At 48.1% G+C, this 21,926-nt stretch overlaps 13 protein-coding genes and 1 non-coding gene across 15 annotated transcripts; 8 read left to right on the forward strand and 6 right to left on the reverse strand.

The window, feature by feature from the left end:
- Positions 1–251: 251 nt before the first annotated feature.
- On the forward strand, positions 252–1,027 carry FVEG_16364 (hypothetical protein; the record flags this gene model as incomplete). The annotated part of the gene is made up of 2 exons (XM_018905610.1): positions 252–898; positions 952–1,027. The coding sequence occupies 2 exons, from the start codon at positions 252–254 to the stop codon at positions 1,025–1,027; spliced, it is 723 nt and encodes a 240-aa protein (XP_018755133.1).
- Positions 1,028–1,937: 910 nt separating this feature from the next.
- Positions 1,938–2,291, forward strand: FVEG_16363 (hypothetical protein; the record flags this gene model as incomplete). Its single annotated transcript, XM_018905609.1, has 1 exon — positions 1,938–2,291. One exon carries the CDS (start codon positions 1,938–1,940, stop codon positions 2,289–2,291), a length of 354 nt encoding a protein of 117 aa, XP_018755132.1.
- Positions 2,292–2,961: 670 nt separating this feature from the next.
- On the reverse strand, positions 2,962–5,227 carry FVEG_08581 (hypothetical protein). Its single transcript, XM_018897471.1, has 8 exons — positions 4,977–5,227; positions 4,791–4,924; positions 4,617–4,740; positions 4,363–4,569; positions 3,947–4,312; positions 3,528–3,898; positions 3,412–3,475; positions 2,962–3,358 (listed from the first exon to the last, which is right to left on the reverse strand). The coding sequence occupies exons 1-8, from the start codon at positions 5,180–5,182 to the stop codon at positions 3,115–3,117; spliced, it is 1,716 nt and encodes a 571-aa protein (XP_018755131.1). The 5' UTR covers positions 5,183–5,227; the 3' UTR covers positions 2,962–3,114.
- Positions 5,228–5,267: 40 nt separating this feature from the next.
- FVEG_16362 (hypothetical protein) lies at positions 5,268–9,071 on the reverse strand. The gene is made up of 4 exons (XM_018905608.1): positions 8,828–9,071; positions 8,469–8,780; positions 7,938–8,408; positions 5,268–7,885 (listed from the first exon to the last, which is right to left on the reverse strand). Exons 1-4 carry the CDS (start codon positions 8,984–8,986, stop codon positions 6,635–6,637), a joined length of 2,193 nt encoding a protein of 730 aa, XP_018755129.1. The 5' UTR covers positions 8,987–9,071; the 3' UTR covers positions 5,268–6,634.
- Positions 5,475–6,598, forward strand: FVEG_08580 (hypothetical protein). The gene is made up of 2 exons (XM_018897470.1): positions 5,475–5,601; positions 5,657–6,598. Exon 2 carries the CDS (start codon positions 5,686–5,688, stop codon positions 6,517–6,519), a length of 834 nt encoding a protein of 277 aa, XP_018755130.1. The 5' UTR covers positions 5,475–5,601; positions 5,657–5,685; the 3' UTR covers positions 6,520–6,598.
- Positions 9,072–9,451: 380 nt separating the features above from the next.
- Positions 9,452–10,753, forward strand: FVEG_08577 (hypothetical protein). Its single transcript, XM_018897469.1, has one exon. It carries the CDS (start codon positions 9,585–9,587, stop codon positions 10,668–10,670), a length of 1,086 nt encoding a protein of 361 aa, XP_018755128.1. The 5' UTR covers positions 9,452–9,584; the 3' UTR covers positions 10,671–10,753.
- FVEG_08576 (hypothetical protein) lies at positions 10,634–13,017 on the reverse strand (the record flags this gene model as incomplete). Its single annotated transcript, XM_018897468.1, has 5 exons — positions 10,634–11,135; positions 11,189–12,102; positions 12,171–12,616; positions 12,672–12,739; positions 12,784–13,017. 5 exons carry the CDS (start codon positions 13,015–13,017, stop codon positions 10,791–10,793), a joined length of 2,007 nt encoding a protein of 668 aa, XP_018755127.1. The 3' UTR covers positions 10,634–10,790.
- Positions 13,018–13,244: 227 nt separating this feature from the next.
- On the forward strand, positions 13,245–14,600 carry FVEG_16361 (hypothetical protein). The gene is made up of 3 exons (XM_018905607.1): positions 13,245–13,478; positions 13,532–13,674; positions 13,745–14,600. The coding sequence occupies exons 1-3, from the start codon at positions 13,282–13,284 to the stop codon at positions 14,035–14,037; spliced, it is 633 nt and encodes a 210-aa protein (XP_018755126.1). The 5' UTR covers positions 13,245–13,281; the 3' UTR covers positions 14,038–14,600.
- On the reverse strand, positions 14,429–15,390 carry FVEG_08575 (hypothetical protein). The gene has a single exon (XM_018897467.1). It carries the CDS (start codon positions 15,210–15,212, stop codon positions 14,649–14,651), a length of 564 nt encoding a protein of 187 aa, XP_018755125.1. The 5' UTR covers positions 15,213–15,390; the 3' UTR covers positions 14,429–14,648.
- A 1,247-nt stretch (positions 15,391–16,637) lies between these two features.
- Positions 16,638–18,227, forward strand: FVEG_08574 (CMGC/CK2 protein kinase). 2 transcript variants are annotated; one of them, XM_018897466.1, is made up of 6 exons: positions 16,638–16,840; positions 16,890–16,925; positions 16,983–17,153; positions 17,218–17,412; positions 17,459–17,872; positions 17,926–18,227. In XM_018897466.1, exons 3-6 carry the CDS (start codon positions 17,115–17,117, stop codon positions 17,989–17,991), a joined length of 714 nt encoding a protein of 237 aa, XP_018755124.1. In that variant the 5' UTR covers positions 16,638–16,840; positions 16,890–16,925; positions 16,983–17,114; the 3' UTR covers positions 17,992–18,227. The 2 variants fall into 2 exon arrangements, with proteins under 2 accessions (XP_018755124.1, XP_018755123.1); XM_018897465.1 differs by having other exon boundaries at positions 16,669–16,840; positions 16,983–17,161.
- A 41-nt stretch (positions 18,228–18,268) lies between these two features.
- Positions 18,269–18,347, reverse strand: FVEG_16360. Its single transcript has one exon. It is a non-coding gene; the product is annotated as a tRNA-Gly (tRNA).
- Positions 18,348–19,540: 1,193 nt separating this feature from the next.
- On the forward strand, positions 19,541–20,086 carry FVEG_16359 (hypothetical protein; the record flags this gene model as incomplete). Its single annotated transcript, XM_018905606.1, has 2 exons — positions 19,541–19,609; positions 19,748–20,086. The coding sequence occupies 2 exons, from the start codon at positions 19,541–19,543 to the stop codon at positions 20,084–20,086; spliced, it is 408 nt and encodes a 135-aa protein (XP_018755122.1).
- Positions 20,087–20,153: 67 nt separating this feature from the next.
- FVEG_16358 (hypothetical protein) lies at positions 20,154–20,669 on the forward strand (the record flags this gene model as incomplete). Its single annotated transcript, XM_018905605.1, has 1 exon — positions 20,154–20,669. One exon carries the CDS (start codon positions 20,154–20,156, stop codon positions 20,667–20,669), a length of 516 nt encoding a protein of 171 aa, XP_018755121.1.
- Positions 20,670–20,825: 156 nt separating this feature from the next.
- Positions 20,826–21,791, reverse strand: FVEG_08573 (hypothetical protein; the record flags this gene model as incomplete). Its single annotated transcript, XM_018897464.1, has 2 exons — positions 20,826–21,042; positions 21,100–21,791. The coding sequence occupies 2 exons, from the start codon at positions 21,789–21,791 to the stop codon at positions 20,826–20,828; spliced, it is 909 nt and encodes a 302-aa protein (XP_018755120.1).
- Positions 21,792–21,926: the final 135 nt, after the last annotated feature.

The raw sequence follows: 21,926 nt of genomic DNA on the forward strand, positions 1-21,926 counted from the left end.
ACCCAGCCTCCACAAAACAGTGTCTTAGGCTATATCACAGCCCAACACGTCCATAGTGCAACCGCCTTACCCCAGGATTCTGAAATATAAATCTCACCCGGGTTTTTAGAACTCAAAGATTGCATCACATCTCCCGTCCTTAAGACCCAGCTTTCATTATTGGAATAATGAGTCTTTACTATCCTCTTACTACTAATGAGAAGCATTCTGACACCAGAATTTGCATACTGCTACCAAAAAGCCATGGCACTATGATTAGCTGCAAGCTGGAAACTCTCAACTTTCTGGAAGATAATGTCGACTACGAAACCCTTTCCTACGCTTGGGGTAGCTCTGAAGATAAGGCTACGATAATAGTCAATGAAGCCACGCTGCAAATCACACAAAATCTGAGAGACGCCCTGTCGTATCTGAGACATGACTCAAAGCCACGTTCCATCTGGATCGACGCAATCTGCATCAATCAATCTGATGTCGATGAGCGCAGTTCGCAGGTTCGTTTGATGGGACGGATCTATTCCTCTGCCTCGTGTGTCATTTCATGGCTTGGGCTAGAGGAGGATCCCATCGACTACGTCGAACTATTGAAGAAGGCCAGGTCATTGATCGAATTGGTCAAGTCATGCTCGACAGACGAGTTGTTCGCACTCCTGTTGGACAGCCCAAGCAAAGAGGACCTTGAAGAAGTATTTGAAAATGGTTTCTATTCTCCTCAACTTGTCATCGGTGAACGAAAGTACCGTCCACTATATTGGCAAAGAGCTTGGATTATCCAAGAGGTCAGCTTGGCCCGAGTTTGGAAATTGCAGTCGGGTGATCTTTGCATTTCAGATGGGGACATTGAAGCAGTGACGGAAATACTTCAGGACCCCAGGATGAAAATTGTCATGAAGAAGAAGTATCAAGCACGAAGACTTCGAGCATTGATAAGTCTTAATTCTTTCCTATTAGAAACAAACGCAGCAAGAGCCTTTCGACTCCGCGAAAATGCGTCATTTCATTACGAACCAAGTACTCCGCTCAGTGACTGCCAAACCTGGGACATTGGGATGAATTGGGACGACTATGAACATCTCAAGATCCATTTTCAGCATCCTCGATGTAAGTCAGGACTTCCTGACAAAGCTAGGCAGCCTGAATACAAGAGGCCTCGCTGGACGATTGGGAGTGATTCAACATCTATTGTATACTTGGGGAAAGATCTTCTAGGTGAAGCTGAAGCCCTGGAACTAACCGTTTATCGCGAGCATACGCCCTACATTATTTTATCCCGCTGTTCGAGTAGCATCGAAAGCTATGATCAGCCTATGATCTCTGTTAGCTTCGATGATCAAAACAAATCAGAAGCCTTCTGTAGTAGCTCTATTCTTGCATTCCGGCCAGGTTCCAATGCGCCATGGAAGAATGTGACGATAAGTATAGGGCCACTTTCTTTTCGAATTATCTTTCAGAACCATCATCAGAGCCCCTCTAGTCCTCTTTACCTCCGCAATCTATTCCAAAGTGCGTCCTGGTTCCCTCCGTTGGGATCTGATGTGGGAAGTAGGTACCCATTGCTCGAGCCACAACGTTATCATCAATGTGAAATTCTTGGTGAAGGCGGGTATGGGAAAGTCTACAAATACATCCAATACGCCAGCGGGCGAACCTTCGCCGGAAAGGCGATCATGCCATCGAAAAGTGATCCCAACGGTCAGAACACCATGGAAAGAGTGAGGAGGGAATTTGCTTATATGTCAAGAGACTCAGTATACTTTTTAATCTTATTCAAAGGCCCCTTCTAACGATCTACATAGCGCTTCATTGTCGAAGTACTTGGCATAGTACGTGATGGATTTAACTCTCCAGTAATACTTATGCCGATATATCCTCTTGGGAGTCTAGAGGGCTGCACTCTCACTGAGAAGGAGTCCGTTTCTGCCTTCAAACAAATCCTAATGGGACTCATTCAGCTCAAGAGGTTCGACATATTACATCGGGATATAAAACCAGGTAACATTCTAGTCAGGAAGCGGACCCAGGAAACCTTCCAAATTATTCTTGCGGACTTTGGTATCGCGGGTAAATACACAGAACAGTCTGAGTACTTCTATGGAACAGCATACTATAAGGCACCCGAGATATTCGACGAAACGGCGGATGTGGTTGATGACAGGTCTGATGTGTGGTCAACGGGCATTATTGTCCTCGAGAAGATGTACAGAATTGATAAAATAAAAAAAAAAGGCACCCCAAGCCCAAATCTGACTCTGAAAGGGAGGAATGGTATGCGAAGTGGCAGAAGGAAGTGAGGCGGAAGGTTGGAAGCATTAAGTGTGAGTCTAGGCTAGGAGGTTTAATGAAGATAATGGTTGAAGGAATTTTTGTGGATTGTGGTCTGAGAGTTGGTGCTAAGCGATGCCTTGGGACTGGCTCGTGAATCAAGCTTTGGAAGATGCATGCGTTTCGTATGCGTTGATGGAAGTCTTGGGTGAAATGGGTTGATGAAGTACCAGAAATGCGAAAACAGGAGAATCAGGGCGATAGGGAAAAGAAAAGAATGTTGTTGAAGACGGGTGAAGGGCGAAGTCAACCTGCATGACAATACTTGGGAATAATGTTGCAATTATATGGCTTTCAAAACTCACAAGTTGGAACTTCCGGCCAGACTATTTTGGCTTCCTCTGTGGCAGTCGATAGATCGAGTGATGTATCAAATTTTTCTCGTTTTCCAAGCGTAGAGTTTGACATGGTTCTTAGCAGGCGTCCTCGGCCAAAGGTGTTCTAAGGCAGTCTTGATGGTGGTACGGCTGGTGGGACATATAACGGCGGAGTCGCCATCTCAGTGCCACGAGGAACTACCGGTCTAGATCCTGTGTCTGGCTTTTGTTGTTTCCTACTTAAAGTCTCTGCCCCAGCGCCGGAAATCTTCTGACCTGTATCTGGCGGATGTTCATAAAGTGTTACGGGCCGAGCTTTAGACTAGTGATAATATCTTGGTTTTTGTACTTCTTCAGATTAACTTAACATTGCTGTATCCTCTGTACAAGATACGTGGTCTATAACTGCAAGCCAAAATTTGGATTACGTGCCCATGAACAGATCGCGCTGCGGAGTATGGAGGCTTCTGGCAGTCTACTTTGCTACACGGGGATGTCTCTCCAACAAGAATAGAGAAGCGATCAAACCAGCAGCAGACATGGCCGCCATGAAGATATTCTGCAAATTATAGCCCTCAGAAAATGCTTTTCTCACAGCCAGCTGCTGGGACCGGTCTAGGTCATTTATCGCAGATACCGAGTCAAGGATAGCCGCTGCCTGCTCCGAAGAGACGAGATCGTCCAACTTCGGTTTTATGTGATTGTTGAGTAGCGTAGCGCTACGAACCTGTCAGTAATCCATATTGGCAGAGTAGTGACGCGTGAAAATTACCAGATTGCGAGTGAGACTGTGCCACCAAGAACGCGGATCTGAGTCAATGCACCCATCATCACAGCTTTATACAATTAGTTAGCACTCCCAAATCTCACCGGGAAAAGGTCGCTCACGCAGATTTGCTTCAGAAACCACCACCCTAGCAAAGGTCAAGACGGTAGCCAGGCCCATACCAAATCCGACTCCCATCAACACCTCATATCCGTACTGAGCATCTGGCATGTCGGTTGCATCTGTAGACAGTGAGCATGTCAAACCGACACCCAAAACTTGTAGCACCGCAGCGAAAATTATCAGATATGCGGGCGGCACCTTGGCGTTTCCGGTCAAATAACCCGAGAGGACAGTCGCAGCAGGAGAAGTCAGCATCATAGGTAGTAGGATGATGCCAGCGCGAGATGGTGACATTCCATAAACTGCCTGCGCTCTTTGAGGAATGTTGACGACCATTGAGACGAAAGGGAAGCCAACGAAACAGGTAGTCCTATGCCGTTAGTCGACGTTGCAGGGCGTAGAAGGCGGCGTGTCTTACAGTAGCATGGCGCTTGATATCCTATCCTTGCAAATACTCGGCGGGAAAACAGGCTCTTGCTTGCTCGGCGACTTTTCAACAAAGACTTCCCAAAATCCAAAGGTGATGAATAACATAACCGCAAGAACCAGCGTGGCTATGACAATCGCATTGCTCCATGAGTACCGAGTACCTCCCTCCTCGAGTGCAAACACAAGGAGAACAGAGGCTGCAAGGAGAAGAATTATTCCAAGCACATCGATGCGGACCCAGTTCGAGCGTCGGACCTTTGCGCGCAGCACTTTCAGAAGTGAGAGGTTGGATGACTCTTCGGAAGCTGGCAGGAAGAAGCAAACCATGATAAAGGCGATTGCGCCTCCAGGAAGACTGTTGTATCGTGTCAGCATGCCTCAAGAGAGCCTAAATGTTGGGCGTACTTGAGAAGAAAGACCCAGCGCCAGGTCGAGTGCTGGCTTATAACACCACCAAGAATTGGGCCCAGAACGCTTGCGGTGATGAAGACTGTCGACATGACGCCCATGTACTTCGCGTATTTGCTGATTGGCACCAAGCTCGGAGCGATTGCGAGGATCATGGCGTAAATGCCCGATGCGCCAATTCCCTGAAAGGCTCGAAGGATAATACTGAGGGGTATTAGCAAGGCACCAGGCTAGGTGTGAACTTTTCTTACAGGTCAACGACATTGCTTGCAGCACCACAAAGACCAGAAAACAGTGTGAAAATGAGTAATGCAAGCAGAAGCATTGTCTTCTTCCCGAAAACATCGCTAAGCTTGGCATAAATAGTCAAGAAGCCTGCAGGCGTCAGTAAAAGATTTCCTACAGTAAAAGAGTAATGTGCGCACCGGTGTATGTCAGCAAATATGATGTGACGATCCAATCGCGAAGAATGAAGCCATTGAGGGCATTGGTGATGGATACCAACGATGTACTGACGATTGTGGTCTCGAGCGTTGATAAGAAGAGACTAATCCAAAGCCTAGTACGATAAGCTTAAATCACCGGAATTTGGGTTTTCATAATTGACTTACGCTGCGCTCAAAGAGTGAAGCTTCCAACCTGTAAGATATTTCTTACCGTCGTTGTCTTCCTCCGGATCTGCTTCAGGGGAGGAGGCCGCCGCATTATGGAGAATTGGCGTCGATCCTTTGTTCTGTAGTGTTGTTTTAGTGGGTTTAGGCGCTGCGGCCATTTCGTAGCTCGGTTCTTGACTGCGACTCGTACGACGCTGCATCATCAAAAAGACACTGCGAATAATTTCATTGCAAGCGTAAAGAAGTCAAGCAGAAAAAAAGAAGAAGCAAATTGGACGCGTGAAGATTGATCGGACGATTTTAATTAGCTGAAGGTGTTGGTAAACGCGAAGACGCGCAAGCGACCCTCCATGAATCCTTCCAGGTATTAGATGACATAACATGCTGTTGGCAGTGCTGAGGCCAGAGTGTCATGTCCACTACGATTATCATTGCTTAACCCCTGCATTTCTTATCCTCCCGCAGTTAAATTTAGATTTAACAATGTACATATTTCCTTTGGTACCTGCAGACTCATTCTCGCCTGAGGCCATTTTGAGCTTTGCCCAGGCAAGCTTGTCCAGGACAGAACAAGCACAAGCGCGATGCCGCTCGGATAAATCTTAGCCGACTCAATTCAATGGTGCAGCTCAGCTGAAGTCCTCCCTTACAACCCCCGTATTCTGAGTGAATAACAGTCTGCAGATAATCTTTCATCGCTGTAACCATGTCACAAACATCTAAACCCTCACAAGACCTTTTCTTCAAGTCGTACAATGACATTTCCCCGACAACAATCGTCCTACTCCACGGTCTCTTTAGCTGCAACCTCGAATGGGAGCACGTTATTCCCCACCTCAGCGACTACCATCTCATCGTCCCAGATCTCCCAAAACACTCTCAATCGAGAGACATAGGGCCCTGGTCAATCGAGCTCGCCGTAGACTCTGTCGCGCATCTCATCCGAAAACATGCCCACGATGGACAAGCGCACGTTGTCGGCCTTTCACTGGGCGGCTTCACCACGATGGAACTAATCCGCCGACATCCAGACCTCGTTAAATCAGCATTCGTCACTGGCTCAACCCCATTCCGGCCATGGCAAGTCTGGGCAGCGGAAAGACCCAGCCTCCTCCACTACGGTCTCAAATTCGTTATGAATAGTGGTTTCTACACTCTCAGCGTCTGGATGAAGGGTCTCAAGGATCACACCCAGCTTCAGAACGAAATCGCTACTAATAATGATTGGAGCTTGGTCAATGACGCTTACGCCGGGCTTGCTAAGTGGCAGCATGAAGACGTCAAAAGAGTTGCTGAGAAGGATAAGCGGATATTGGCAGCCGCTGGAGATCAAGGTGATGATTTCGACGGTGCAAAGGAAATGGCTCTGGCGTTTCGCAAAGAAGGGCGCGAGGATGGAAAGAAGAGTACTGCGGTTCTTATCAAGGGGGCAATTCATGCATGGAATTTGCAGTTTCCGGAATTGTTTGCTGAAGGCATCAAAGCTTGGGTTGAAGAGAAGCCTCTTCCTCATGATTTTGTGAACTTGATCGATGGGTAATTTGATGAAGGCGTTTAACTTGCGTGAAGTAGAATACGGTTATTTATTATCCATTATAAATTCGGAATTCCTACATACCCGTAGTCCTGTGCACATTACCCAAGAAACGTGAACCCTACCATGTGGTACTGTTGAAGAAGCCGAAGAATGGAAGAACTGGTGTCTGCGGCGTTTGCGTGTCCACACTGTCCATGGCTGGGAGATTGCCAGCCATGGACCAGTCGCTAGTCATAGTCGGGCTTTGAAACATATCCGACGAGACACTCCCACTTGTGCCCATCTGCATCTGATCCATACCTCCTAGGCCACCACCGTTCGTGGGCTGGAAGGGCATCTCTCTAGGACTCATCCATGACAGTCCAGCCTGCGAGACAGCAATCCGAAGTTTCTGCACACATTCAGGAACCTCAAAAAGTGTCCCAAGCTGCTCCAGAGCCCTTTGGCGTGGTTCCCAAGCTTTGAGCAACAATCTCGCGAGCTGGAAGTTCTTATGCTGAGATAGATTCCAAAGCTCTTCATGATGGTTGTAAAACCTATCGAAAAGGCTCCACGTACGCTCTGTAAAAGATCCAACTGGTGAGCGATGGACCAGCTGTCCGGCGAGAAAGATGAGTGAATCGAAGTGAAAATGCGACTTTGAAGAGTACGCAAAAGGACCATTCGCTATCAGATCATGAAGCGCCTGTTCATTCTCATTGTGCGCAAGCCAGATTCGAAAGAAGTTATCGTGAGAATTCTTTACTTCGGTCCCCCATTCTGGCGTTTTTTCCATCGGTGTCGCCATCGTTCTGACTTCTCGCAAGATATGAGGTCTGAACGCCAGTGCGAAGACATGAAGAGGACCTCCTGCCGGATCACAGTACTTTTCCTCAGCCTCACTCATCTTTTTGTCAAATTCATCAGCTAGAAGTTTCAACTTATCCAATGACTCATGATAGAGGTCATATTCAGGCGTTCCAGGCTCGACGTCTTGACCTCCTAGCAGAAGGTGTTCGAAATCGGACATCTGGTGATCTTTGACGAAGTGGACGATCTCATACAGAAGGAGAGCAAAGGCCATTTCTGTGGTACCCTGCTTATTCTGGATCACCTTTGATTCTGGGGAAAAGTCCGAGTCGTTGATATTATGGGGAAGCTTGGTGTCGCAACCCAGCGGCAACAGCGTTGGGTTCATCCCAGATGTTGCGGCGTACATGCAGTCCAGGATGATGATTCGCCACCATACTCGACGACGCATCTCTGTGTCGAAAGGCGTCAGGCCGAGTGCCTCGCCATCGCGGTGCACGCCCATCTTGTGAGCTATGCGAATGACGACGCCGCTGAGAACCCATACAGCGTCATGATTGCTGCGGCCTTGTAAAGCGATCTGTGAAATGATTAGCTATATAGTACATCATGGCCAGTATCTCCATTCTTACCAAGTATAGAACCAGAGCTTGAAGAACGACCATATCATAATTCCTGAGAAAGTTGACCTTGTTCAACGCCATCTTCAAGCCTTGGGTGAATATCTGCAACGCTTCATCCTTCTGCAAGCCCAACATCGTCATGGCTTCCTCTCCCGTCAAAGTGACGGCAGAAACAAGATAGATAGCATATAACAGCGCTCGGTCCTTGTGCGATATATCGGAGTGGTTTGTCATTGCACCAATCACCAAATGCTCTGTCGTTGGGGTGTGTATCATTTTGGTTACAGGATTGACTCTCTCGAGAAACACTTGCCATAAGCGAAGGATCTGGAAAGGCAAGGGAGCTTGATCATTGATACTCAAAGCGGAGGTCCTGGCTAAAAGAAGGTCATCGTCCTCGTGAGGAGCGGGTGAATCGATTCCATAGCAGGTCTCCTCATCTGACGTGTCCTCATCAAGAATATGACGCATTTCTGAGATCTATGCACCGGCGGTTAGCAAAGAGACTCATGAACGGTATATCGGAAAGGGATGTCGGACATTCTCGTGTATTCTGCCCCAGATGTAGCTATCGAGGAATTTGTACCCGCCGTTCCGGACTACTAACTTGCCAGGACCAGTTGGAGTTTGAGCGCCATGTCCATTAGATTGAGCCGGCGAAGACCTGGCAGATATTTCCATCGGATCATGGGGAGTCAATCCATTTGTGTCAGAACTATGCTTGGGTGAGTCTTGAGAGGTATACTGCTCCAACAGCGCCTCGAGGTTCTTGATTCTCTCTTGTAGCAGCGCATTTGGTGCTCTTCTCTTGCGAGCTGGAGCAGGCGTTGACGGCACGCATGGTACATTGGCCTGGGCGTGTTAGCTTCAGTAACACCCGCTAGAGCTTAAGAATCTACCTTAATGCAGTTGTTGCAAGGAAATACTCGGTTGCATTTCACCTTGCGATGCTGACAGTGGTTGCACGCCAAGACCCGAGGTGCTTTGGGCGCTGGCGCGGAGGCATCGGAATGATAAGGCGAGTCTTGAAGCTGCTGGAAATCCGACCCGCCATTCATGATGACTGACTTCTTTCTTCAGTATTTCGGTAATCTCGCGAGTGGGTTATATCAGATTGTATGTAGAAGTATTGTAAGAGTTGGAAATCTCCAGGTGTCGGTATTTCCGTGACGTGATAAACTCGGTATCTCGGGCTCTTATACGACCCCGGTCACGGCATTAAGAGGTTTCGATACACCAGCCAATCAGCTACGCCTCGGCAATTTTGACATGGTTTTGACAGATACCGCGTTGTAATGCAATCGGGTCATTCGGCATCACCTTTTATTACGTCGATGCGATATCTCGTCTCGTCGATGTTCTGCAGGGAAGGAAATAGTAGATGGGCGACAGATTCACCTCACGTAATCCACTAATGCACCCTTCCGCCCTTATTCCCTTAGACTCGCCGACAATTGCCAGATTGAGGCAGCACTCCAAATGCTGTGCCGCCAAATGGGCTCCCGAATGTCAGTTTTCAGGTTACGGACTTCTCACCGTCATCGCCATGATGTCACGTACATACAGCTATAAGATAGTCAGATTTTCGCTCTCACATTCAGCTTTTCTGTAGATAATACTTCCATTCAATCAAGGTTCAGCATTAACTCGTTCGCCATGTCTTCTCCAATTGGTCTCGCTGTCGTGGGGACGAACTGGATCACCAACTCTTTCGTGCAATCATGCCATGAGAGCAAGCTATTTACCCTTACTGCTGTATATTCAAGAAAGCTCGATACAGCAAATAATTTCATCTCTGAAACTCCCTCAATCAAAGATGCTTCTGGAGTGGAAGCTTACGATGACCTGGACACTATGCTGTCCAAAGGCTCCAATATCGATGTCGTGTACATCGCATCACCCAACTCGCTGCACTATGAACAGGGCATCAAGGCTTTGAATGCTGGTAAACATGTCGTCATGGAAAAGCCCTTCGCCTCCAACATGAAAGAGCTTGAAGCTCTTTACAAGCTCGCCGACTCAAAAGGTCTCTTCATTTTAGAGGCTTATCGTCATATTCAAGAGCCCAACTTCAAGACGCTTCAAGGGCTACTTGATGACGAGAAGACTAGGATGGAGAAGTTTGGGAAGGTTTATGGCGCAAGCCTCTCAATGGCAGTGTATTCCCCATTATTCGGAGACATCACAGAAGGCAACGTTCCAAACGTTGCATCCCCCAAGTTCAGCGGAGGCTGTCTATGGGATATGGGTTGCTACCCTGTCACATTTGCTGTCAGGCTCTTTGGCAAGCCCTCATCTCAGGCATATTCTCCCGTTATTCTTGAGACAGGTGTCGATGGCGGTGGTCTCATTGTGTTCCAATACACGCCCGAGTCTTCAAAGCACCAGCAGAGCTTTACACTATCGGCCCGCACAAGCAAGATTTATGACTCGCATGCACCAACCGAGATCTACTGTGAGAAGGGAACCATCAAGATCTTTGGTAGTCAGGCTTCCAACGTCACAGATATTTGCACTATGAAGTTCTTTCCAAGAGGATCACAAGAGGCTGAGGAGCTGGGAGATACTAGCCCCGAGTATACAGATATGTTGAACTTGACTTGGGAGGCCAAGGAGCTTGGGCGTATCATTAAAGAGAGTGATCGGGAAGCAGAAGCTGACTTGAGGGCACTCAGTCGAAGCGTTCTCGCAGTGATGGAGGATATGAGGAAAAAGAACGGCATTGTGTTTGGTAGTGATTGATTATTAGCGCGTTATGCTTGACACCGGGATAGAAACGCTGCAGGATTCCACGAGAAACAGGAGACTATTTATAGAAATTCCATGGCTTCCTTTTCTTGTACCCGATCTTCCAAGTCGATATCAATCTGCCTTTTCGGGAGCTGCCCAATTTTGCACCATATTCGGAATTTCGTCGCCAAGAGTCATATCGCCATCAACAAACGAGATACTAAAGACATCAACACCTTCTGCAAATCCACCAAAGCCACTAAAGTCAAACATGTCCGTCGATAAAGCCCAATCGGCTTCAACCGAGGTTTGACCTGCAAGTGTCGGGCTACCAGGTCTCGTTGGAGTTGACAAGGATGTGTAGTCGACGCTTTGCCATAGAGCTTTAACATCTCCAGGAGTTCGCTCGACGTTTGAGGGGGAAAGCTCTTGTCCACGAGTCTCGCATTGACTATGGAATCTCTCTAGTCGTTTTACCTGTGAGAATAAGGTCAGATGTCTTTGTCTGGTGAATGATATAATGGACTTACCATCAAGGCAGCATGGTTCCAGTAGCATGACAGGTCTTGTAATGATTCCATAGCAGCGCGATAATGTTTCTGGCTCTCCTTCCGAATATGATCTCTCTCATCATTCAAAGACAGAGCATGGATTGTACCAGCAACCATGATACAGTATCCATAAATAGAGGTTAGTATAGGCACATTCTGGCTCTTCATATCTAGTAGATCCGTGATACTCTTCGCATGAGTCCTACACTTTTCCCAGGCCGTCTTCATGAACACTGACGGCGCTTTTTGTTTACCGGACTGAAGCCGTTGTTGAATTAAGAATGGGTGATGAAGTAGACAGTGAGACAAGTGGAACATAGCCTTGGCGAAGATAAAGGAGCTTGCGTGTAGTTGATCAACGACACCATCGACCGTGCATCGTTGCTTGAGACTTTCTGTCGGGTCTTCATTCATTCCAAAGTAGTGTTCTGCTTGGAGCAATGCCGATGATAAAGTGGCGTAAGGCGCTGTTGAAGACCAAGGAAGTCCCGTGTGAGATGTTTGAGTATCATGCAGAACGTAATGCGAGACACGGCCAAGGATAGATGCCATTACATTGATCAGACCAAGTGAACAACATCCGTCGATAGCTTCTTGTTCCACACAATCACCAGTCAGCTCGTCGAGAAAGGGTGTCTTTTCTTCGCGGCCCTCCTTGAATGCGTCCTCGGAGCATGGTAAAGATATCTTGCACTCCTCGTCCCGAATGGCGAAGAAGCGTCCACGAGAAAGGCTGATAAGTTTATCCTGGAGATACAATGACCAGAAAGTTCGTTTTCGTTCCTCACGCTCTGCTAGAGGTAGCGATGGATCGGGTTCCAAGTGAAACTTGTTATTCTGGGCAAGCCGAATAGCGAAACCCTGCTTCATATGAGCTTGGGTACAGAGACCGGCTAGACGATTCTCTTTGTTAATGGCTTCTCAAGTGATGAACAATGTCGTTCAGGATGAGTTGACTCACCTGGAACCTCAGTGCTTACTATCAAGATGATGGTTTGGATGACTGTCAAGATCTTTTCAGGAGGCGCATTACCAGTCCAAGGAAGTTCCATGGTCTCCCAGGCCTTGGCAGCGTAACTAGATGCATCGTCGGAACAGTTAACTTGAGTGACTGGTAGAGATGAGTATCGTCTTGCCGCTGACAAGAACCCCCAGAGTAGATAGGTTGGCAACGTGTCATCTACTAATTTTTGCCGAAAGGTCGGTTCGTGAAAGAGGGAGTACGGTTGGCTATGACAGTAGCGGAAGTAGACATCGGCAGCAAAGAGGAGGGAACTAGGTTGAGGACGTTCACTGTTATGAGATTGTATGGTTGAGGGGGTTTGAAGAAGAACGGGGGCTGGGGTGTTGGCTTGGTAGTGAGTACGTTTGTTTTGTGGTTGTTGATTTGTGACCAGCGGCAGCAGTCTATGGTCTGATCAGAATGGGGTCACCAACTTGTGTAAGACATAATGGCTCTAACCTTTCGACTGTAGCTTGCAGCGTTGATATCTGATCTTCCAAAGAAGCAAACCTTGACGAGATGTTATCCTACCCGGTCAGCATCACCACCCCAACAACAGTGGACCACATACCATGATAGCCTCAGGCACGTCTCCCAAAGCAGGCTGAACAGCCAAATTCGTCGTCCTTCTAAGACTCCTCCCATCCTCCGCATAAACACAAGGCTGCCCAAGGCGATTACAAAACTGACAAATCGGTTTCTCGCCTGTGCAGCGAACTTTCTTCTTCCTGCAATTGAGGCAGGCTTGGCGGATTCTCTTGCGACGGCTCTCAGGCCCGTCTGAGTCGTCGTGGGAGTCTGACATTATGGGCTGGAGGGTTTTGCTGATTCGATAGGGGAGGTGCAGGATGGGTTATGGGACGGGGCTTGAGGTGCGTGTTTGCGGGGATGCGGGCGGCGCGGCTATACACGGTTGTGTAATGCCGTGTTGCGGTCCGATACCCGTCACCTCTTGCAGATCAGCCAAACTATGAGTTTCTTTATATGTGAGATATCGCAGTAAGACTTATGCATGTTATAACCGATTGCTTTGGCCTTGCAAAGTCTTGAGAAACTGTTTTCTGTCACCATGGCAGATATCCCAGCAGCAACTGAAGTGCAGCAGTATCCCCGGAGTACAAATGGGCGCCGGAAACGCAGAGCTCGCAGAGCTTGCCTAACGTGCAGGTCTCGAAAAGTCCGATGCGATGTGATGCAAAAGTCGCCTTGCAGTAACTGCCAATGGAGCTCGTGCGAGTGTGTAGTGATAGGGCCTCGTCGGTCACCGTCAGTGAAATTCCAGAGTCTGCAAACCGCATCAGTATCACTGACAAACATAGTTGCAAGAAGAACAAAGCCGACAACAAAGCATCCAAACAAGCCAAAAAGGAAGAAGCCCTCGTTGAGGCCACGCGCGATAGTTTAAGCTATCCATATTCTCCAACGTCATCTGATATCGAGATCAAGGATGAAGAGTCTAAATGTGAGTCAAGTTCGTCACGAGACGCTGTTCTCTAGCATCATTGTAAGGCTTTGCTAACGGGTAAAATAAGACTTAGAGACATCATACCCTCCTATGGACTATATTATATCACCTTTGACACCTATTTCGCAGCTTGAAGATGAGTACTGTTTTGGCTCGCAATACGCTAGCGGCCATGCAGATCAGACTTCCAACATTGCCAGCAATTCCTCAAGCGTAACTTGTTTATCATCTCCCGCCTCTTCTGAGATGTCAAAAGAACAAGAGTCAGACCCCATTGTTTGGTATGCTAGCGATGTAATGGGCGACGATCTAATAAGCAGTCTACTGGCACTTCCATTCGATAATTTAAGACGCATTTGAGGGCCTTGTCAATGAGCAACTCAATATTCACGGACCGAAACCCGAGACCGGACCGGCACTAATTATCACCTCCAATCAAATAATTCTGAACTATCTTCGGTCGTAATGAGAGTGATATTGCTTAGACTCTGATCTCGTCCTGAAACATTCCGGTTGATTGCCATAGTTACAGGTCAGACAGCAACAGCCATGCTGAGGTCTAATCGCAGCTAATGACCCCCGGCCCCAACAACAAATTTTACCCCAAATTTTGGCAGACATTCCGTGTCAATTGCCAAGAGACGCACGTGGATCTGCAAACAATGCAGCTGGGGAATGCAAGCCATCGGCGCCTCCGCCGAGACTGTCTTCACTCGGCTGCGCATTGATGGAGTAGGGCTCGGCAAAAAGCACGTCAATGAAACAGTGTGTCAATGACATTTGAGCACGTTGGAGTCAACGAAGTTAGGCAATTATAGAAAGGCTACAGAGTACAGTAGCCACAACGCTTGTATTGAGTATTTTTAGAGTAAAACTAGAGACCAGTACACCAGGCCAAATGAATCGAAAAGCCAAGACGCCGTCACCCACGGGTATTGTCCGTTATTATCCCCCTATCAGGCATGAACCTTTTACAGCATCATGACACCAGCAAGACCAGCGACAGCGAGGGCGGCAACAGCCTTGATGGAGTTGACGCCAGCAGCGTTACCCTTGTCGGCGGTGGAGCTAGAAGCAGCAGCGTCGCTGGACTGGGAAGCATCACCGCTGGAAGAAGAAGAGCCAGTCTCCTTGGCCCAGGTGACCTTATCGCAAATGGTGGCAGTCTCCTTGAGGTCGGCGATGCGAGAGCTGACCTCAGGGACGTCGCTGCAGGCTTCGAGAAGGGAGGAGATGCCATCCTTCTGGTCGATATACCAAGAGCTGAGCTTGGAAGCGTAGGAAGTGTACTCCTTGGCCATGGAGCCAGTGACGGCGGGGATGACACATTGGTCGGTCATGGTCATGGCATCGGTCTGCTTGGCGAGGAAGCTCGCGAGCGAAGAGTCGGGAGTAGGGATGGCGGTGAGGTCGGGGAGGATGCTGGAGGCGACGGAAGCGCACTCCTTAGCATCGCGCTTCTCGAGGCGCTCGAGAGCGGGGTGCGAGGCAGCGACGACGGTCGCGCCGACAGTGAGGATGATGGCAGAGCGCATTGTGATTGGAGGTATTATTAAAAGTAAAGTGTTGGTGTTGGTCGTTGAAGCGGAGAAATAAGAACGAGTTGATGGCTATTAACGAGAGTTTACTCAAGACAATTGCGATGGATGCGAGAACCACCAGAAGGATTCCAAGGGCTTTGTATTTAAGATTGTCTCAAGGCAAGGCGAGGAGTCACAATTGTGGCGGTATTGTTAGCCTGGATTAAGGGGCTTCCTATTGTAGTTAATGTTTGGGCTGTGTCTTATTTCCTGGCCCCGCACCTCGTAAAAAGGCTGAATGCCCTCACGAAACACCAAACATTTAGTGCCACGATCGGTCTGACCTCCATCTCGGTAGCTCGTGTTCAGCCGCACGACTATGTGCATCAATAACTCATTGTGTCCCGTTCAAAGACGGCGGGCGTTATGCCCGACTTTACAGTCGCTGCATCCTTCACCCAGATCAGTTCCAGGACATCAAGGCCTTAATACCATAACGCATAACAAAGGATCAGGGCAGTAACAACCCCCCTGCATGCTAAGTTCTCAGCTCATCAAACAACTGTACCTTGCCGTGCGTTAGGCAGTTTCACACATGGCCCTTACAGCCCTTTTAGCGCGCGCCAGATCATCCGGCCATCTCCTAACTGAGAATGCTTCGCGAGTCCTCACCGGCAGAGACTTGCCGTTTGCGCCTCTCAAATGTGGAGCAACTCATTTAATCCGCCTTATGCTACTCCGTAGGTACTGGAGCTTCTAGACATTCGTGTCACATGCCGAAGTCAATTGGCCGTGAGCGATTGGAGGCACAAGTTTCGACGGTTTATCTGTACGAACCTGGTCGTTTTCCTATATCAGATAAGCTTAGTTCTTAGTGACTGGGTCTGCCCCAGAAATGAACTCCAGTCCCTGGCGTTGGTAACATGAGAAATTCAGCCTTGGCAGTCTAACTTTCAGCTTTCGTCCACGGCGACTTCCGAGGAGCGGTTTCTCTTTCGTAACCCGACAAACCTAAAATGAAGAATTGCCGTAATTTTGAGCGACTCTTCGGCGAACAAGAGTGTCGTACTAACAACTGCCGGCGAGCTGTGAAGCTTCAGGTTAGGTAGGACAATTAAACCACCTTGACAGCAGAATTCTTCAACTACTATTACTCTTGCTTAAATTGATAAAGGTCTTCTAGAAAAACGAATGGAAAGAATGAGTCTATTTGTTGTCACCCAAATTAGCCTCTGTTTCTTTCGTTGACTTGGATCGAACGGCTCTCGGCTCATACAATGTTGTCATGTCTTATTAGTTATGTTTAGCCTCAGACAAGTTCTCGCCGGCAAACTTCACCGCGCTAGTGCTAAATAGAGCCATTTGCGTTCCGCCAACACGTAACGGCTAATGCAGATACAAACATCTTTGTTATGAGACATCAAGGCCTCCTGTGTAACCCTCCAGCCTTTTCTGCATTTTGGCTGAATAAGCATCCATGGATGTCAGCCCTATGCGGGGTTTTTCTGCTTCATCGACAGCTCATCCTTGCACCAAATGTCGAGCTTCGGCGATTATGACATCCAGATTCTGAGGGACGAAAAAAACGCATCTACGCCTGAATGCCGTGAAGATGGCGCCAATCCACCCGGAGTCGGGGGCTGGTGAGTCTGGAGCAGAATTGGCTGCAGGCTTGTTGCTGACAATTGGCAGGGCAGTTCTATGACATGTCGCCCCCAAAGCGATTAGGTAATTTTCAACCTTAGTCCAGCCTTCACTTGATAATCACTAATACGATTGATATAGGGCGAGGGAGACATGCAATCGTCTTCGAATGTCATGATCCAAGCGGTTGCATTTATGCTATGAAGCTATTCAAGCGGGACAGCAGAGCTAGGAGGATCCGTCGCGAACTCGAGATATTGCAGTATCTCGGAAATGGTCCCAATATCATCAAGTTTGTTGACGCCGTCCAAGGTGAGGAGGTTCGCATTTCCCTCAAACCCGAGTCCTGAACTTGGATTGATGTTGTGATGCATAGGGGTCCGACATCGGCATCGTTCTTGAATACGTCGACAACACAGACTTTCGATCGCTGTATCCTCGGCTCAATGACCTAGACATTCGATATTACACTTGTGAGCTTGTGAGAGCTTTGGACTTCGCCCATAGCCAAGGTGTTATGCATCGGGATGTTAGACCGCACAACGTGGTGATTGACCACGAAAACAGAAAGGTGCGACATATAATGACCAAATACGATTCATATTAACGCATTACAGCTCCGACTAATAGGCTGGAGCTCAGCAAACTTCTACCGACCCGATGAAGACTTGAACGTCTGCGTGGGCCTCTGGAAGCCACCAGAGCTTCTTCTCAGCTACGAGCGATACGACTTCAGCGTAGACATGTGGTGCTTCGGGGCCATGCTCGCATCCATGATCTTCAGAAAGGAACCATTCTTCCACGGGTCTTCGCTCCTTGATCAACTAAGGCACATTGCCGAAGTCCTTGGTACAGACAAACTGTACCGCTTTATGAATGAATATGACCTTGAGTTGAATGATGAGGAACTTGAAACTCTGGGCCAACATCATGAGCAAGCTTGGACCGATTTCATTAACGCGGATAATGAGAGGCTTGTATCTGATGAAGCTCTGAGTCTTATTGACCAGCTTCTACGATTTGACCCGAAGGCGAGTAATATTCTACGAGGATTAGGTGGTGGTATGCTAATGTGTGCATCTAGGAACGACTCACGACTGCTGAGGCTCTTAGACACCCATATTATGAGATGTTGCTTTCTGAATCATGACCAGATCAAATGAGTAGGTGGACCTAGAGCAGGCCAGTAGAAGAGGAACCATAGAAGGTGTCCCCGTTATATAACAGGCCGCATGGGCTGGCTCAAGTTGCTGGACTAACAGCACCGGCCCAACTTCTGGAACCCCACGAGTTATCCACCGTGGATAGTATTTGTACTTATTCCCGAGTGCTTGGATTATTCCATTTAGGGGGACCGACCGACCCCATCTCGCTTAATAACCCCGTTTTACAAAATCCACTCAGGAACAAAAACTACCAAAAAAGCGTGCGTCATCCGGAATTCGAATCCGAGCCTCAACTTTTCTCAATGGAAGAGTTGAATCCTAACCCCTAGACCAATGACGCTTTGAGTTATGCTTTGATGAAAACAGCAAGTTGCTAACGTGCAACATCACGAGGGTCTCAGTGGACTAATCAAGCAGCCTGGCAGCAAGCTGGTAATGCTTCAATGTAGTCCGTGATGCATAGATTAAAAGCCTCACACCATCGCAACAGGACTTATTTCCGAGTACTTTGGGCAGCAACCTCAAGGCTAACTGGGAGACTCATTCCCCAACGAGACTGTATCAAGAGTTCTGATCTAACCGATCCTCGGCCCGAACTTAGCGACATCTCTGAAATCGCATAAGTTGTGGAGCTTACAAGAGAAGTAACTCAGATCTGATTGTTGTGTCTTGAAGATATGATCACTATTGGTGGGGAAAGCCATATCTAGGGAGGATCTACAGCATGATTCTCGATGGCATGGTTTCAGCTGTTGGACAGCGGTTCCAAGATCTGTTGCATCTTCAAAACGAGATCCAAGTGGGAGAGTCATTTCATTCACCTAGTAAATCGAATAAGATGAGATCGGTCTACGGCACCGGATGCTGCACCTGATATATAGCGCAGAGTCTCATTGTCGCCTGCAGATCGGCCGCTTCCGGGCCCATCTCCAACATTCAAATCTGGCCTACCAGGAAAGATGATGCTATTCAGTACAAATAACCTAAATCCATCGATTTATTCCCATGCTGAGTGGTCGGAGAGGGTGCGGATGCTCGCACCGGGCAGGAATCTCCAACGGCATAGGAATCACAAGAACCGGGGTCGCGCATTTCTCGTCGCAATGGTGCTCATATTTCTGATCTTCAATTGCAGGAACCTGGTATAATTACTTCTCTTCTATGAACAGAGAGAAGCTAACTTGCCTCTGCATACAGGACATCAATAATGCATCGCGTCCCTCACACTTACTAGCTTCCTCGCACCGAATCTCTAGACTTCACTACCTCGTCCCCGCCAATGTCGCCAATCGCCAAGTCTGCGCAGCGGTGACTTCGGCACTCGCCAACCGATACTCTATACCGACGATTCTAGGCTACAGAGAAGAAATATTTTTGGACGCGCAAAAGGGGCACATCGCGAAATTGCGTGCCATCAGAGACTATCTACATAATGCTGGAGGAGCCTCTGACGATCTCGTCATTATTGTTGACGGATTCAATGTGCTGGCTCAACTACCCGCGGAGGTCATGATACAGCGATACTTTACACTCATGGCCGAAGCAGATCAGAGGCTTGCTGATCAACGGGGAATTACCGTCAAGGAGCTTCATCGAGCTGGAGTAAGGCAGACGCTTCTATGGGGAACGGATAAGGGATGCTGGTCGGAGAGCGAAACAGATCCGAGGTGTTGGCTTGTTCCATTCTCAGCACAGCCACGGCTCACATGAGGACCCAAAACGGATACTGGAGATTCTCAGTATAGCGACTCGCGGTTTCTAAACTCAGGTACGGTTATGGGTCCACTGGATGACCTTCGCAAGTTCATCGACGACGCGTTATCACTGATCGAAGACGATTCGGATCAGAACTTCCTCTTCCGAGACTCTTCTCAGTTTTATATGGCGGCTTTATATGCTCGTCAGGAATATCAGAGAATGCGAGGCTTGAACGGGGGCGATTTTCCTGAAGATATCGCTGGGAGGGATGTACCCAGACCGAAGGGCGCCAAAGATGATGTGACTGAATATCACGTTGCAGTGGATTTCGACTATGCGTTCACGCAAACTGAATGCCATAACGACAGGTTTGTGCCCTAGTCACGTATTTGCTATTGTTGACTAACATGAGAAGATCGATCCATAAACTTCAGTACGACAATTTGACATGACAGCCACTATCAAGCAGGATGCGCTGGAAGAAGGGTCAAGATTCCGCCCATACAAGATCCAAATGCCTGCATTGATCTACCAGGCACTTCACAGAGTGTATGATTCACTTCCCGCAGAATACCGGCCAGCAATGTCAGGACAAAATTGGATTCGCAGTCTCAGACTAGGCACAAACATCGGCACACGGGTGATCTTTGCCTTCTATCACAACACATGCGACAAAGGCGGTTTCCCCGATGCCTTCCACGACGCATGGTTCTACTCTCTGATCCGACCCCTTCTCCGAGATGCTGTTAGAGCAATTCAGCATGGGTATCCGATCAGCCCAGAACCTATTGACGGAAGACTTTGGGTTGCTGCACGGCAGTACCCGAAATGTGATCTCGATGAGTACGGAGCGGTCCTTACGGATGCGCCAGGGGAGGAATTTATACCACTGCAGGAATTTTGCAGCGAGGATATCGAGTCTGCTATTGAAGATGATACAGATGATTCGTTGACTAGACTCTGATGGATTAGGGTTCATGTAAGAGGTCGGATAATCCAGGAGCGTATTGCTCTTATAGCCGGTGTGTTTGTTACACTATCTTATTCTGCAAGAAGAGTAAATAAACTTTATGGAATTAGATCCCCACGACTTGTGTGCGACATATTTCAGGAAGGCTCACTAGTTCTCTCTATCAACCCAATCAGGGTCTATATCGACATCATCACCATCCAGGCTTTCCTTTCCACTCCTGACGAGCTCAGCCCACATAGTGGCCTGTAGTCTTTCAGCAAACACATCTTCCCCTGGGACACTGTAATTAAAATCTCGGCCGCAATGGATTATAGCTATGAATCCCTTCTTGGCAAGTTGCGCAAGTGGAGTATCGGGGCGATGCCTAAGCTTTTGGAAGCGACGTCTCCAAAACAACTACCGTGCTATGCTTAATCCGGACTCATCGACGCGCTGGCCCTGCGCAAGAGGGCCAAGATTCAGTGACGACTGCTGTTTGTCTGCTTTCAGAACGCAGTCCTTGAGCAACGCGTGAGGACACAGCTCCATCCATGCAACTGCGCCAGGCAGAAACTTGGCAATGCAGTTGTCGCTGGTCTCAAGAGCCTCGCACATGTACCAAAGAGCAGTTGAGGAGATCTGTTCTTCGCATATACCAGCAGCTAAGATCTTAGCAGAGAAAGTAGCAAGGCTTCGCAACTCAGCCTTTGAGCCTTCTTTCACCAGCTCTTCCCAGAACATCTGTAAACTCCGTGCAAAACCATAAGATTCCCAGTTTCCTGCGATATGCTGCCCAGTGTAAAGCTCTTTATACACAAGATCGAACTGTCTTGTCCACAATAAAAGAAGGACAAGCCGATCTTGGAACAAGCTTTCGCTGTCTATACCGGCGCTGGCTTTAAAGAACATATACCACAAGACCTCAAGATTCTGCTGTACCTTGGGGAAGTCTGCCATTGGCCTTTTGAGTGGCTCTTTGATAAAGTAAAAAGCAAAACTCTTGATAGATACGAGAAGATCTTGCTTCTCCTTGTTACTTGCTAAGTCTTGAAGGTCTTCTGCAAACCCCTTCAAGACTTCATGTCTAAAGCGTACGTCGTGGTCGATGTTAGAGTCGTTCTGAGATGAAGTCATAATGAGTTATGAGGTTTAAATTGAAAATTTTCAAGTTCGCTACGCGATATTGTGATATGTGTATCGTGTGAACAAATTCATGAAGGGGTTAGACATCGTGGGTAAAATGCGGTGATTGGTCACTCTATATGCGCG

This window comes from Fusarium verticillioides, chromosome 10 (genome assembly GCF_000149555.1).
Source record: "Fusarium verticillioides 7600 chromosome 10, whole genome shotgun sequence".
Taxonomy (NCBI): Eukaryota; Fungi; Ascomycota; class Sordariomycetes; order Hypocreales; family Nectriaceae; genus Fusarium; species Fusarium verticillioides.